The sequence below is a fragment of the Aulonocara sp. 'chitande type north' Nkhata Bay genome, linkage group LG13 (assembly GCF_057382095.1).
Source record: "Aulonocara sp. 'chitande type north' Nkhata Bay isolate Kocher_YH1m ecotype deep benthic linkage group LG13, A_spYH_male_GT1.1, whole genome shotgun sequence".
In the NCBI taxonomy this organism is placed as follows: domain Eukaryota; kingdom Metazoa; phylum Chordata; class Actinopteri; order Cichliformes; family Cichlidae; genus Aulonocara; species Aulonocara sp. 'chitande type north' Nkhata Bay.
In genome coordinates, this window is record NC_141356.1 from 27430702 (window position 1) to 27444375 (window position 13674).

General features: G+C 39.3%; 1 protein-coding gene across 1 annotated transcript; it reads right to left on the minus strand.

Moving 5' to 3' along the window:
• Window positions 1-416: 416 nt before the first annotated feature.
• Window positions 417-12184, minus strand: prom2 (prominin 2). Its single transcript, XM_086259576.1, has 24 exons — window positions 12051-12184; window positions 10895-11206; window positions 9641-9705; window positions 9070-9275; window positions 8778-8898; window positions 8286-8349; window positions 8073-8162; window positions 6173-6369; window positions 5655-5729; window positions 5071-5134; window positions 4805-4961; window positions 4566-4718; window positions 4363-4486; window positions 4190-4278; window positions 3529-3613; window positions 3251-3394; window positions 3094-3162; window positions 2916-3008; window positions 2749-2802; window positions 2538-2618; window positions 1856-1924; window positions 1652-1741; window positions 1401-1513; window positions 417-1294 (listed from the first exon to the last, which is right to left on the minus strand). The coding sequence occupies exons 2-24, from the start codon at window positions 11127-11129 to the stop codon at window positions 1246-1248; spliced, it is 2487 nt and encodes an 828-aa protein (XP_086115702.1). The 5' UTR covers window positions 11130-11206; window positions 12051-12184; the 3' UTR covers window positions 417-1245.
• Between the last annotated feature and the right edge of the window lie 1490 nt (window positions 12185-13674).

The following is a 13674-nucleotide window of genomic DNA, read 5'->3' on the forward strand; positions in this document are numbered from 1 at the left end:
AATATGCAAAGAAAAAAGAAGAAAGAAAACAGGAAGTGGCCAATATTCTCATTTTCCACATGGCCTTTAGATGAACTAAGTTTGACACCCATACAGTGTTGCTGTAATATTTCGTGTTGCTTGGTGTTACTTCATTGCAGTCACACTGTTTCACTCCCCTAAACCTCAGTCCAGGTGCCAAAAAAACTTCCTGTTCTTAAAAAAAGCCTCAATAAAGCAGTTTCTAACATCTTCAAATGAAAGTTAAACCATGGCATTTTAGTTTTCAGCCAATTAAAACCAGTTTCATTGATGGTAATCCATCCTGTGTCACACGAGTGAGTAGATGTCTGCGAATGGTCACAAGACACACCAGTCATCAACCTAAACAATCCACAATGCTATATAATCAGTGGGTCTGTGTAAATATGATCAGATCATATCATCTGTTGTTTTGTTTTTTAATTGTTTGTGAAGAGAGTCAAATAAGTCAGCATGAACATAAAGACCAGTAAAAAGAAAAAGGAAAAAGAAAAGAGAACTTGTTAAACTAGCAGTTTATAGAAACATTAGCTATGGTTGAATCATGTTCGAGCAGAACAGATGATATAAAGTGCTGTGTAGCAACAGTATCGATTACAAATCCATAAATCTACATCTATCTATAAATCAGCATAAATTCAAAACATCTCTCAAAATCAGTTCACAGCAACATAATGTTAACAAAACAAAAAATGTAGTGGTTCTGTGTAGTTAGCAAAAACACAAGTGTTGTGGTTTTAATTTTCAGCATTAGTTCAGTTACAATTTATAACTGAGTTAGAAATGATTAGGCACACGTTAGAGTCACATTCATGGAGCTGCACACCAGCATTCATGCAAATGTATAAAGCAGCTCTGTTCACATATGAAATGCATATGAAACCTGTATAAAAACTTGAAAAACTTATAAAAACTCTAATTGTAATACAGGACTTTAAATTTGCTATGATAAAACCAATCCCTGCAGTTTCCCTTATGCCCTGTGTACCCCTGAGTTATTTTAAAGATGCCGTGTGAAACATTATTGTATGTGCAGTGTAGGACATTTCATAAGTTGCTTTTGAGTTTCCACCTTGTGGTGAAAACTGGATTTTTCAGACTTTTCATCAGAGTGACAATATGCCACATCTGTGCCTGAGTGCACCATATGTTTTTAGTTTGTAAGGCAAAGCAACATTTGCGCCTGCAGTCTTTTAAAGCAGCTCTGCGAGAATGCCATCTTTCTCATTGTTTCATCTGCGCCCGCGGGATCTGGTTCACGGTAATGTGGTTTCTGAAAAGAGACATGAAGAGTCAAAGTCAGACACATACAACCACCGTCAAATTAATCTGTCACGTCATTTTGACCCGTGCATTTTCTTTGCTTTTTTTTTTCTTACTCAAAGAAATCCGATTCCTTCATTCTCCTGTAGTACTTGGCCAGCTTGATAGAAAAGATGATGCCGGGGATGAAGAACATTATGCACCATCCCAAACTGAACCAGAAGGCATTCTGAAGAGAGAACAGGCAGCTTAAGACCATGCAGGCTTCATACAAATACAAACAAAAACAGCAAATGAAAGTTTAGTTATGTTAAATTTATATTCCTCTTCAGGGTGTATTTTGCTAGGTGGAAGATGTGATCCTCACCAGAGATTCCACCATGTATGCACAGACAATGACATCAACAGAGTCTAAAGCTCCTGCCACCGGCCCACAGCGGCCCACCTGCTGCGTGATCTGAGGGAAGATTGCATACAGATTACTAACACTAGAAAAGGTAAGCTCCGGCACCTGTACAAGCACAGGGCATTTATTTCAACAAGTACAGGCAAAGATTGGGTTAGACTTTACCATGAGTTTGGCCCAGTCAGTGTAAGCAATGAAGTAATGCAGCTGACAGTCCAGAAATGTTTTGCTTTCCTAGGTGGGCACAAAAAAATGGGGTCAGTTCCTTGTGTTTTCTCCCTTCTTTACACTGACAGGTCATGAGGGATCAGTGGGTCCATCATACTGTGATGGAAATAGCCCTGAACGGGTTTTTTTCTTCAGAATTTGTCCTCAGTGTAGAAGGGCAGAATTTAAACTGACTGCGACAGGTAGTTTAGGGAAGACAGCTGATATTTACAGATAATAGATGATAATTATAACAGTGTCAGCCTTATCTCTTAAACTGAAGGCCAGTGTCGCTTATTTACTCAGGTAGGAAGCAAATGTGGTTTCTGCAGGGCTAGTTTGGGCTATTTTTTTAAACCTTCTTCTATGACACAGTGAAAGCAACCGTTTTTGTTTTTAAGGCTCCTAAGACAACTTTCACATGACAAAAGACGGCGCTTAGAAATAATCTTCAAGGCAACGAGTTGCTATGTCCACCCTAACCCATGTGGTTGTGGAACTAGTAAGAACATTGCTTCCACTACAAGCAGCACATCAATACTCACTGCACCTCCTCCCCCCCTGTTGCCAGTGGCTAAATAACTGACCGACCACATGGAGCACTTTTCTTCCAGCTCATGTGACTCGTGCCTCTACTCACATTCTTTACAATCCGAGTTGCATTTGTTTTGAGAAAGTCTTGTGCTGCTTGCACATTGCTCAGCACCTCCTCCACCGTTCCCTGAAAGAGCCAAAAAGGCAAGCATGAGAAAAAATAAATACATGAAAAATAAATTTAAAACAAATAAGAGGATGAGAATGAAAAAATAGAGAGAATGAGTTCTGCGTTTGACTGCTCAGGGCATACTCACATTGACTTTGTCTGTAGTGGTTTGAAGGCCCTTGAGGCTTGAATTCACATTTGTCTATGGGCAAAAGCAGTCGATTTCTCTTTTTAAATTCCGATAACCAACAAAAGAATAAAACAACTCCCAGAATAAGGAGATAAGGAGAGAAAGAAAGGAAGAACAGAACTTACCAGCTGTGGCTTGATATTTGTGTCTATGTCAGCCTGGATCATCCTGACAATATTAGCCTCATTTTTGAATTGTTGTTTAATATCAGGATCAGGCTACAAACAGGCCAGAGGTTGGTTTGGTTAGGACATAAATCAAAGTCACATTAGTTTGTAATAAAGTGTAAAAGATTCCACTCACTTGAGCATCAGCTAAACTATTGAGGTTATTTGCTGTTGTATTCAGATTGATGCTGGAAATGGCGTTCATCTGAGGGAGATAAGTAATAAGATTACTTTAACATGTACACACACAATCATCTAATGACAGTTAGTGATCCACACAAAAAAAGGCATACCTGCTGCATGATAGCAGTGAAATCAAATTTTTTAGCTTCAGTGGAGATATCTTGTAATTGGTTTTTAATGTCATCACTCAGAAAAGCGACCGAGGGCAGAGAGATATTTGTGTTCTCAAAGTCCTGTTGGACACTTCCTGTGTACTGCGGGTGACCAGGGAGAGAGAGAAAAAATGTATTTCATCATTTTGATCCAGTCAGCATAACAAAACAATCTGGTATGCTTAATTCACATAGGGCTGTCTTCATTTGTTTGAAAGGGTGGCAAGGAAGCTCACTTTTGACACGTTTAGCAGGTTGCCAAGGTCTATGATTTGGGACAAATTGAGTGCTGTCCACAGAGCCTGGTTTTCCTCACAGTTTCTGAAAAAAAAATTGCTAATCAGAATGAAAGTTTTAAAGAAGCACATTTGAATTCATTTTCCTAAACAGAGAGATATGTTTGGGGGACCGGGCTAAATGTGTAGTACTGCCAACGACACGTTATTTTGACTCTGTACACAACTACTGTGTTTAAATAAAACAGTCAATATGTGATTGAAGCGCCACAGGGTTTTAAAAATGATTTTCATGAATTACGCCCATTTAAAGTTTCCCATTTTGAGTCACGGTGCTATTACGACTGGTAATACCTCAGATTTTCTGGAGTAGGAGCTGAGTATTTTTAGAACAGCATCAATAACATTAGTGTCACTAACTCATTGTTTTAAGTGCACAGACTCTACTGTAACTCTGATATTATGACATTAGAAGGAAATTTACTGTATTTCAAAATTTTGCTTATTGTGCATTATTCATATATCCCAAAGTTTTTCTCAAGATCCACAGTTTGCAGTTTTTACTGACTCCAATCATTTCATAATGGTTTTTTTTTTTAGCTCTATTGCTTAAGCATTTTTTAAAAAACTACATGGAACATGTATATCTGGCATTACATACCTGTAGATATCAGAGATACTGATGTTCATTTTCATTCCTGAAGACAAAGTTATTTGCGGCAATGGAATCAAGCCAGAACTATCAACTAACTGTGAACAGAAGAGAAGAGCATACATATATATACATACACTGTACATGTATCTGCAGGTACATGTGTGAGTGTATATCGCTACCTTTAGCAGTTGTCCATTGTTCCAGGGTCGGCAGACCAGTGTGTAAACATTTTCACCCACCAAGAAAAGTATTATCACTACAATCATGAACAGCCAGGAGAAGAGGAAGCTGAAACCTGCACTCCTGCAAATACATCCAGGTCAGAGGTCAGAGAAGAACCAGGCCCCTCGGCATGAAACCAACATTCAAAGCCAGTACTCACATCATGAGGAAGATGCCTCCACAGTTCGCTGTGCAGGAGCGCTTCATAGGGTCTTCTTTTGGTTTCAGACCCAGAGGGCCCAGGACCAAACCCAGGACGTTGCACACCACAACCAGGAGGACCACACAGCATAGGGTCACACACACGCTCCATCTGAAGAAGTATGCACACATGATGACTGAGTCGTGGGTATTTCTGCCACTGATTACACAGCAAGTTTGCACTTCAGGGGTTCTTGCCTGATAAACTCGGCGTTGTTGATTTGTGGCAAGATATTCTTGATTTCAGTTTGTGTCGTGTTCAGTGTCCTAGACACATCCGTCAGCGCAGATACAGGGAAGTAATTTTTAAACTGACTGATTTGTGCTTGTATGCTGTCCAGCTGTTTGGTGCTGCCTAATAAAACACACAAGCTCAGTAATGCACACAAACACATGCAGTACACATATTTAAAAAATGAAGTTAGTTCAGAAAGTTTGTTACAACAGCCGCAGCATTTACTCACTTTGAACTATATTGTTGGTTTCATTGTTCACCGTCTGGGGGATGTTTTGGAAATACTCCTCCACCTGAGTTATCATGTAAATAGTTTAAATATATTGTTGCCTCCATTAAAAATGATGTGAATATTGAATTTGCCTTTCTTTCAGTGAAAAAGTCAATCTTCAAAATCCTCAAAACTACAGCCTTTGCATGTGCTTGCATGTGAAGATCTAGTGTCTGTATAGTGTCTGTAAGGCACCCTCTGGCTTCTTTTCCTTTTGTGCGCAATATATGAAACACTCAGCTGAGCAAATGCCCCAAATTCTTGTTTCTATTGGTCACGCAAATGTACATCACAGCACCCCAGCACTGCCCTTTGCTCAATGCAACAGCAAGTCTTTCATCGCATGGCGCAAACCATAGGAAATAATAGGCATAACAATGTATCTGAAGGCCCCTTTATCCTATTTCACTGTTTCAAGACTCCCTTGTGAGCCTTCAAAGACCAGACAATACCAGTGTGCCTGTGTGCTGGGAACACTGACATTTCTCATGAGAAAAACAGATGTGTTCTCTGAGGCTGTTCTGTCTGCAGATGTCACTCACCTTGTTGATTTGGGATGTGAGATCAGCTTGGTTGGCTTTATCCACTGCGGACTGAAACTTGCTCAAGCCGCGAGTCTAGAGAGAACAATGACAGACACAAACAACAAACCTTTTTTTTTTTATCAGCAACAACATGTCAGACCTCAAACTAACACAAGGTGGCAGCAAACTGCAGCAAAACCAACATTTGTGTCATGGAGCAGATGGACAGAGGACAGATCAGCTGTTCAGACAAAGTCATAAATGATCATGTGCCACATTGTCTCAGGCTGACATCAGACAGTGTTTGATTGCATAAAATGATTCTTCCTGGTTCTTCATTATAATATATTATAAAACCCACTAACAGGGCTGATTCTTTGTCTGTAGATAAGTCGAACCTGACTCATGTTTTCCTTGAATGACATTCAGAAGCTGTTTCTTTTTTTTGCCTTTGTCAATCAGAACCAATTCATCCATTCAGAAAGAAACAACAAAGCAGGAATGAGTCATCTTGTTAACACAAACTCTGTACTTACATCAATGGTGGTATCCACTGTTAGTGACTGTAGTACTTGGCTTAGTGTGTTACAGTTCTGGCATCTTGAATCGGATAAAGTCTGATTGATGCTGTTTTTCACAGCAGTGATATTGGCCTGGACGCGGTCTGCGCTGGACTGCAGCTGGACCAAAGACGAGTTCAACGTCTTCAGTTGACGGCTGGTGTTTTGAATCTCTGCTCGTATGAATCAAATACACAAATATTAGTCTCTATGTGTGTGTTTATACACTACATAAATATTCATCTAAGGCTGTTTATATGGGGGGGGGGGGGGGGGTCCCTGCTACCTTCCTTTGAATGTAAAAGCTATATAAGAAGCTAAAATTCATGGGAAATTCTCACATAAGCCAAGTCAATGAACAACAGGAACATTTGTTTACCCACCCTCTTTTTACAATCCTGCACTAAGCCTGCTCTCTGTTACTTTAAGAGTGGATGTGCTCTGTAAAGAAGTGTGTCAACAAATGATTCAGCTGCTTTTGCTAAAAAGAAATGCTGAAATTCCCATAGTGAAAAGGTGGATCCTTAAAAGAGAATATTCCGGTGTCTAGACTAATATACTAAAATTAAACGATTGTAAATTAATAAACAAACATATCTAGGTTCCTTATACTATTCAGAGCCTCCGTGTCTCTGAGCTGACATCCTAGAAATGTTTTTAATACAAAGAGTCTGATCAAATGAGCTGCTGAGAACCGGAATGTCCACAGCTTAGGTTTCAGCTTTATAGGATAACCCTTCACCACTGCTGCTTGTTGAAAGCCACAGGAGATTTTGATGTAGATGCTTTAGATAAAACAAAGAATGAGCTGACTGAGGAACACTCCAGACACTATTATATACTGTATACTGTGTCCCAAATATGATTATTTACTAGTTTTGAAGCTTTTTTAACCCAAACTGTCAGCAGACGCACATCATTAGAGTTCATATAAGGGTTAGAAAGCAGTATGATTGGGAAATCCACAGCTTTTAACCTATAATCTCTGAGTCTAAAAAGTGAAGTTAGTAAGGAAGTGCCTTGAGCCAGAATTCTAATGACCAGCAGGGGGCGATGTTTCTCGTTTCAAAAAGAAGTGAGATTGTGAGAAAACTTTCCAGATTCCTAATTCCTTGCAAAAATGTGAGAAGTCTTACATAATATTTGATATTTTTTTGTTCAACCAATTTAGAGTTAATAGGCCAGATTTTTTTTTAATTGTATGCAGGGTACGCTTTTGGGTGTGGCTCCCTCGCGACTGTCCAAGTTTCAAAATGTCAGCCTGTAAATCAGTATGTAACCAGAATTATTATATTTTTGTGTTATCTAATTAGTTTTTATTTTGATTTCCTTTTGAATTTTTGTTTTTCACTTTCTTTGGTGTCAGTTAGTTTCCAGGGCATCTTTCTCCTTTTTTATTAGTTTCGGTGTTAGCTTTAATCTTTTGAATTATTTCTCTATGAGGGGCATGTGTCAGGGTTAAGCTTTAGGAAAATCAGTACAAGTATTACAATAAAAACCTTTTAAAAGCTAGTTTCACAGCTAGTTTTAGTTTTTAGTTTAGTTTTGTTTCACTATAACAACCTTATATGTAACATAATTCTTTTAGCTAGTCAAAGCATTGCACTTGCACTGTTATTTCTGTACTTCTGTGTCTGTTTTTTTCTTAGCTAAAAAAAAGAAACTAAAAAAGCTAACTAAGTAAATAAAGCAAATGCAAAGGTTTAAGGGAAAACTAGATAAAAGGGATGCCAAGGTGAAAAGCATTTACAGTAAACTGTACACTGTGTTTTTTGGTGGGGGTGGCTTTGTTATTGCCAATCTCATGACAGGTATCTACATTTGAACTTTCATTAACACGCTGATGCAGGACTCAGCATGCAGATATGGCTCATACCTTGATCCAGAAGTTTAACGGAGCGCAACGCTCTGTGCAGGGTACCGTTGAATTTACTCTGGATCGCTGATCCCAACTGGATTCCGATGTCTAAGACAGAAAAACATGTTTTGAAATGGTTAAACATGTGACAAGGGTGGGAAATGTATTGCAGCAGTTTGGTTGTACAATAGTTGTTCCTCTGCTCCTTCATTGTTAGTTCCTTTTTCTTACCTTTCAGGTTTTTTTTAACCTCATCCACAGTTTTGTTGCTCTTGTCCACAACACTGTTAATTTGCTGGAAATGGAGTAAAAACGAACTATTTCAGACTGTGTACTTAAGATATGGTTCACAACACAACAAACAGAGATGACTGATTACATTGGCTGATCATACATAGCAGCTTTTGCAAGTGACGAACAACAAACAGCCCCATTTTCCATCCAACCTTTTCCCAGTCTCTTGTAACTTCAGATAAGTATATTGACAATGTGGAAAACGGAGTCGGTATTTAATCAGTGGTCTGACTTCAAAACTGAGGTCTGTTTGCATCTCACACAAAAGCTGCAGAGGGATTGCAGGAGAGCAGCACTTACTGTGAATAATCCGTAACAGGAACTAACAAAACAGTTTACGGTTAAGAATAAAGTTCAAGAGCAGTTAGTCAGCCGGTACCAATAAATGCTGTCACAATGCATTTCCACATTTCAGAAATGTTCTCTTGCCTCAGGCACATTGGTGAAGAAGGTGTTAATATTTTCAATAGTGTTTATCAGCTCCCCTGGACCCTTGTCCACGCTCACTTTGAAGGCTTCGTTACTTCTGAACATGCAGACATTCCCAGCTCTGCAAAACACATACAGACACAAACACAATTAAATTTATGTCACCAACGTATTGTTGATCTGAGCGATGCAGTGAGCCGTGTGCATTCAAGCTGTCTTCACTGCTAATTTCAGATAACACATCATCATTACGCTGGTCAAAACCTCCCAAGAGCAGTCTACACACACTCACAAGATAATGATGGTGGTGGCGAATGCACACCAGTAGAGTGTTTTCCTGCAGCGGTGAATGGAGGATGACTGCTCCTGGTACATCTTCCCACCGCAGTTGCCACAGCAGCGGCAGCAGGCCAGGAAGAATCCAACTATGGGCATGAGGACGATGTACAGGATCCCGATGGCAATACACACCAAGAAACCCACTTTGTGCACCAGGATCTGAACACGTAACATGCCCACACACATACAAACGATATGTATTAGCGTTAAGGTGTCACAAATATCAGTTTCAAAGCCAAGACGGCAGAACTGCAGCAGTTCTTTGTGGCCAGCTGTGACGTCAAATACCTGTGAGACATCAGTACACTGTGGATTTACTTTACTGTGGTGACAGTCCACAATCAAGTGGATCAAAGAGCTTTAGTACATTTAATGGACTGGAACAAAACACAAAGGGATTTTTTTTGAGACAGTCTCATATAACAGCCGTCAGAGCTCTAATGACGGAGTGGCCTTTTCTATTATTATTAGCACAAAGTTCCTGTTTACAGTAAAATATGTGGAAATCATGTACACTGCCTTACTTCTTTGATGGTTGCTTGATCTGGCGGCCCACGTTGGAACTCTTTGACTACCGTGACCACCAAATCTGGAAAGAAATTAAAGAGAAACATTTTTTTTTTTTTAGTACATGAGTGGCCGATACAAATCTATGCTGCTGGTTTCTGTCCTAGTCATCCACACAATTTGTACAAAGGCTAGAAGGACAATATGTCTTTCGCTCTGCACACACGTTTATTCTTTCTCATTGTAAAAGTGGAAACCTGACACCTTGCATCTTGCCGTGACCAGGAAACCAGTCTAGCTTTCAGAAAACATTAGATACCAAAAACAACAATACAAAACCTATCATTTAATGTCTGACAGGGACAACAGCAGGCACAGGTGACTGAGAAGACATGTCGATCAGGAGACCAGATAAATGTTAAATGTCCTTTAGTATGTTGAAATGAATTTGCATTTTATAAAACATTTGCCAATTGATAACCACTGGCTTAATCGCTTTTTCCTAAGTAAGAACCCTGTTCAGCATTTTATCCTTATCGTAACATTAGGCAAGGCAAGGCAAGGCAAGTTTATTTGTATAGCACAATTCAACAACAAGGTGATTCAAAGTGCTTTACAGAGACATTAGAAACAAGAACAAATAAAAAGCATGATTTAAAGTTTATTATTTTTTTATGAAACGCTGTTTGTTTAAGCCCTGGTGACCTCATGAGGATGGAAAAATCAGCGGACTCTTTATAAATGGTTAAAGTGGTCATTGTGCGAAATCTACTCAATAAACATATCTAATACTAATACTGATAATCGTCGCTTTTAAATTCAGTCTGAACTGGTGAAAGGCAGGCTTTCGTGTAAACGTGCCTTCTTTTCATAAATCAATACTACGTAGAAATTATTACACAGGTTTATGGAGCAATTGGACAGACAATAGATGTGACACACACACGTCTGAGCCAGGATACGGGACCTTACAAACAACAGAGCACCTAAAGGTTAAATATTCACTCTGCAAAATGCAAGAATGCCCATTAACTTCTTACTGATTAACCAATTCCATCATGTTTTTGTCTAGTTTCTTTGTAGCACGGAGCAGGAGTGCAGGGTAATAGTGTGTCACCTTTAACCAAACAGGGAAATTTTGCGACATGCAGAACATGAAAGCCAAAGGATTTTATTGTGATTTGAATATTTCCTGTCTGCTCTGTGCGTGTGTAGCTCGACATGTTGCTACATGAAGAAGTAAGGCAGTAAAGGTCGGTGGTGATACTGACCTGAAGAAAAGGCGTTTGGCTCAACTGTGTGGAGAAAGGATTGGACTATTGCTGACATAAAGCCTGTTTTTGAATTATTTTTGGCTGTATTGTGGTAGTGAGGCTGGGTAAAATTCTGTGGGGCCACATCTGCTTTACAGCTAGTTTGAGAAAGGACAGGCTGGGTCAGGCTGAGCCCGAGCAGCACCACTCCTACTACTCCGCACAAGTTCCTCATGTTCCCGTATAACCCCATGTTTGCAGGTGAAAGCAGTCGGAGAAGGCAGGTCCACAGAGAGCTCAACTCATGGCGCAAGCTCTTCCTTGAAGCATCTGAAAACAACACAATGAAACTGATAAAACCATGGTGCATCCGCACAAGGCAGAAAAATTAGAGACTGAAGAAGAGACGCATAAAGCCACAGACTGAGTCACACAGACATAGAGACAACAGAACAGTTTGTTACAGCCAGGAAATGGGAAAGCAAAAAAACACTGCTGGCATTTTGTAAAATGGGAAATCTGAATACAGCGCATGTAGGTCTCTGATAAGAACAGTGCCCTTTAGGATTCTGTGTTATTCTATACTTATCGAGAGACCCTCAATTGTGACCCAAAGGAGTGACCTTCATAATCACAGGAAAAGTTGGTAAAAATTAGATGAAGCCTGAATACTTTCATGGAATCGGTCCCTGCTATGTTTATAGTGTAAACACACAAATAGGTATGTGACTCATGTACCTGTATCCTTGCTGTTTAACCCTAAACCATGTTTGTCATTCATAGCAGGAGACAGTAAAAAGGAATAAGCGGAATAAAAACAATTTTCAATGCATGAAACTCACATGCAACACTTGAATATGACTGTAATGTTTGTGAAGGTGGAGCTCTTTTAAGCAAATTATATTATCGTGATAATACAAAGTTCTCATTTCCCGTTCTAAAATGCGTCACTTTTATCAGTCTGCTGATATTTGCCTTACATACTGACACTCAGCTGGGAAGAGTTTGAGCATGTCCTCCACGTCTAAACAGCAGCTGAGGTAAGAATGTGAACAAAGTGCGGTCAAAGTGAAGAGAGTAAAAATCATGAAGTAACAGAAGCGTAAAGTGAAGCCGAGTGTGAAAGCAGAAGACAAAGAGAGATCATTTGGATCTTGTCATTTGGAAAACATACCTTTCTTGGCTTGAGCGTTGAAGGACCGAGGAGCTGCTCTAGTCTCTGGTGAATTAGTAGGAGACTCTCCAATCCCACAAAAGAAATGTAATATGCTCAGTCTTGTTATCAAGTGGACTGTGTGCTGACTTGCAGAGAACTGCCACTGAGAAGAGAGGGAGGTAAAATTATAGACTGAAGGAGGGATAAAGGGAGGGTCGACGTGTGGTGTGTCAGGGGGAAGGAGGAGTCATAATAGGGGTAAACAAAATAGATTTTACTAATTTTGTTTCCTGTATTCTCAAATGCATGTAAGGGATGTCAGACTTGTTTGTTTTGGAAATGTTTTCTTAACATGTATAGTTGTAGTTAAATTTGTGGCGCCTAGACAGGCGAAAAACTAAAGAAACCAACAAAACAAAATTGTTTTCAAGAAAATGTGTTAAAATTAGGAAATTATTTATCACAGAAAGTCATCGTCGACCCAAGTTCACTCCCAAGTGAATCAGTTCACATCTGCAATATGAAACGCAAGGTGTGGCTTTAATGGAAGCAAGGGCAAAGCCCAAACATGTAGGGGAAGATGGAAAGGACATGCTTGGGATAAGAAAGAAAAATGACTAAAGCCTGCCAAAAGATTCTCCAAAATATTTCAACATCGAGCAAATTACTGACAGCAGCTGACAAATTACTTTCACTTTGGTCAAAAGTCAAGTCAAGACAGGACAATTTTTACACAGACTGAGCAACACTTGACAACAAACTATTTACAGTTGCACAAGAAGGAAGTCCCACTACACACGTGCATGGGTAGAATTCCCCACTGTGATCATACTGTTAACATTTTTGCATGGAAAGAATCAACAGCGTTTTCTAAAACATTTTGCAGGAAAAACATTTCCCTCTCTGTGTAACAAAGCGTAACCTTTCTGAGGTGGGTATTTCTTGTTTAGAAGGTGCATTCATGGAACGAAGAAAGGATTGTAAAATAGGAATGCATTTAATTTCCATAATGCAAACAGAATTCAAAGAGTTTCTGTCCAACGTCAACAATCATTTGCTGATTGCTTATAGGTGTTTTACTATAACCTAAAATTTTAGGTTTTCCGGTTTATAACCCTGTCAGGTAGCTTTAATACAAGGATGACATCAACACCTTGCAGTGCTTTGACTTGCTGATTGTCCTTAATAATTGTGTGCTCTTGAAATAACATCACAGGTCATGTAATTCTCAGTTAAACAAGAACTAAGAGGGCAGATTAACAACATAACAGTACTTTTCATCAATAAGGGCAGCATGTTCCATTTACCAGCAAGAATTCAGTGAATGATAAGGCAACACCAGTGACTCATCCTGTTTATTATGTCAGCGCTCATGATCCTTCTTCTCCTTTCAGCTTGTGAACATAGGGGTGATTTGGTGACTAAAGAAGTTTTTGTTAGTTCAGGATAAATTGCAACAAAACTGAATGTACTTTAAAAAATTAAATATGTAATCAACACTCTCTGTTTAACCTGTTTTACAGTATCTTAAGTTTATTTTCTGCCAGTTATCAATAACAAAGACATGCGCCGATCTTTACTTAATTGGTAACCTATGGGTAACTATGGCTACATATACATAAAAGCCACACAGACTTTGACA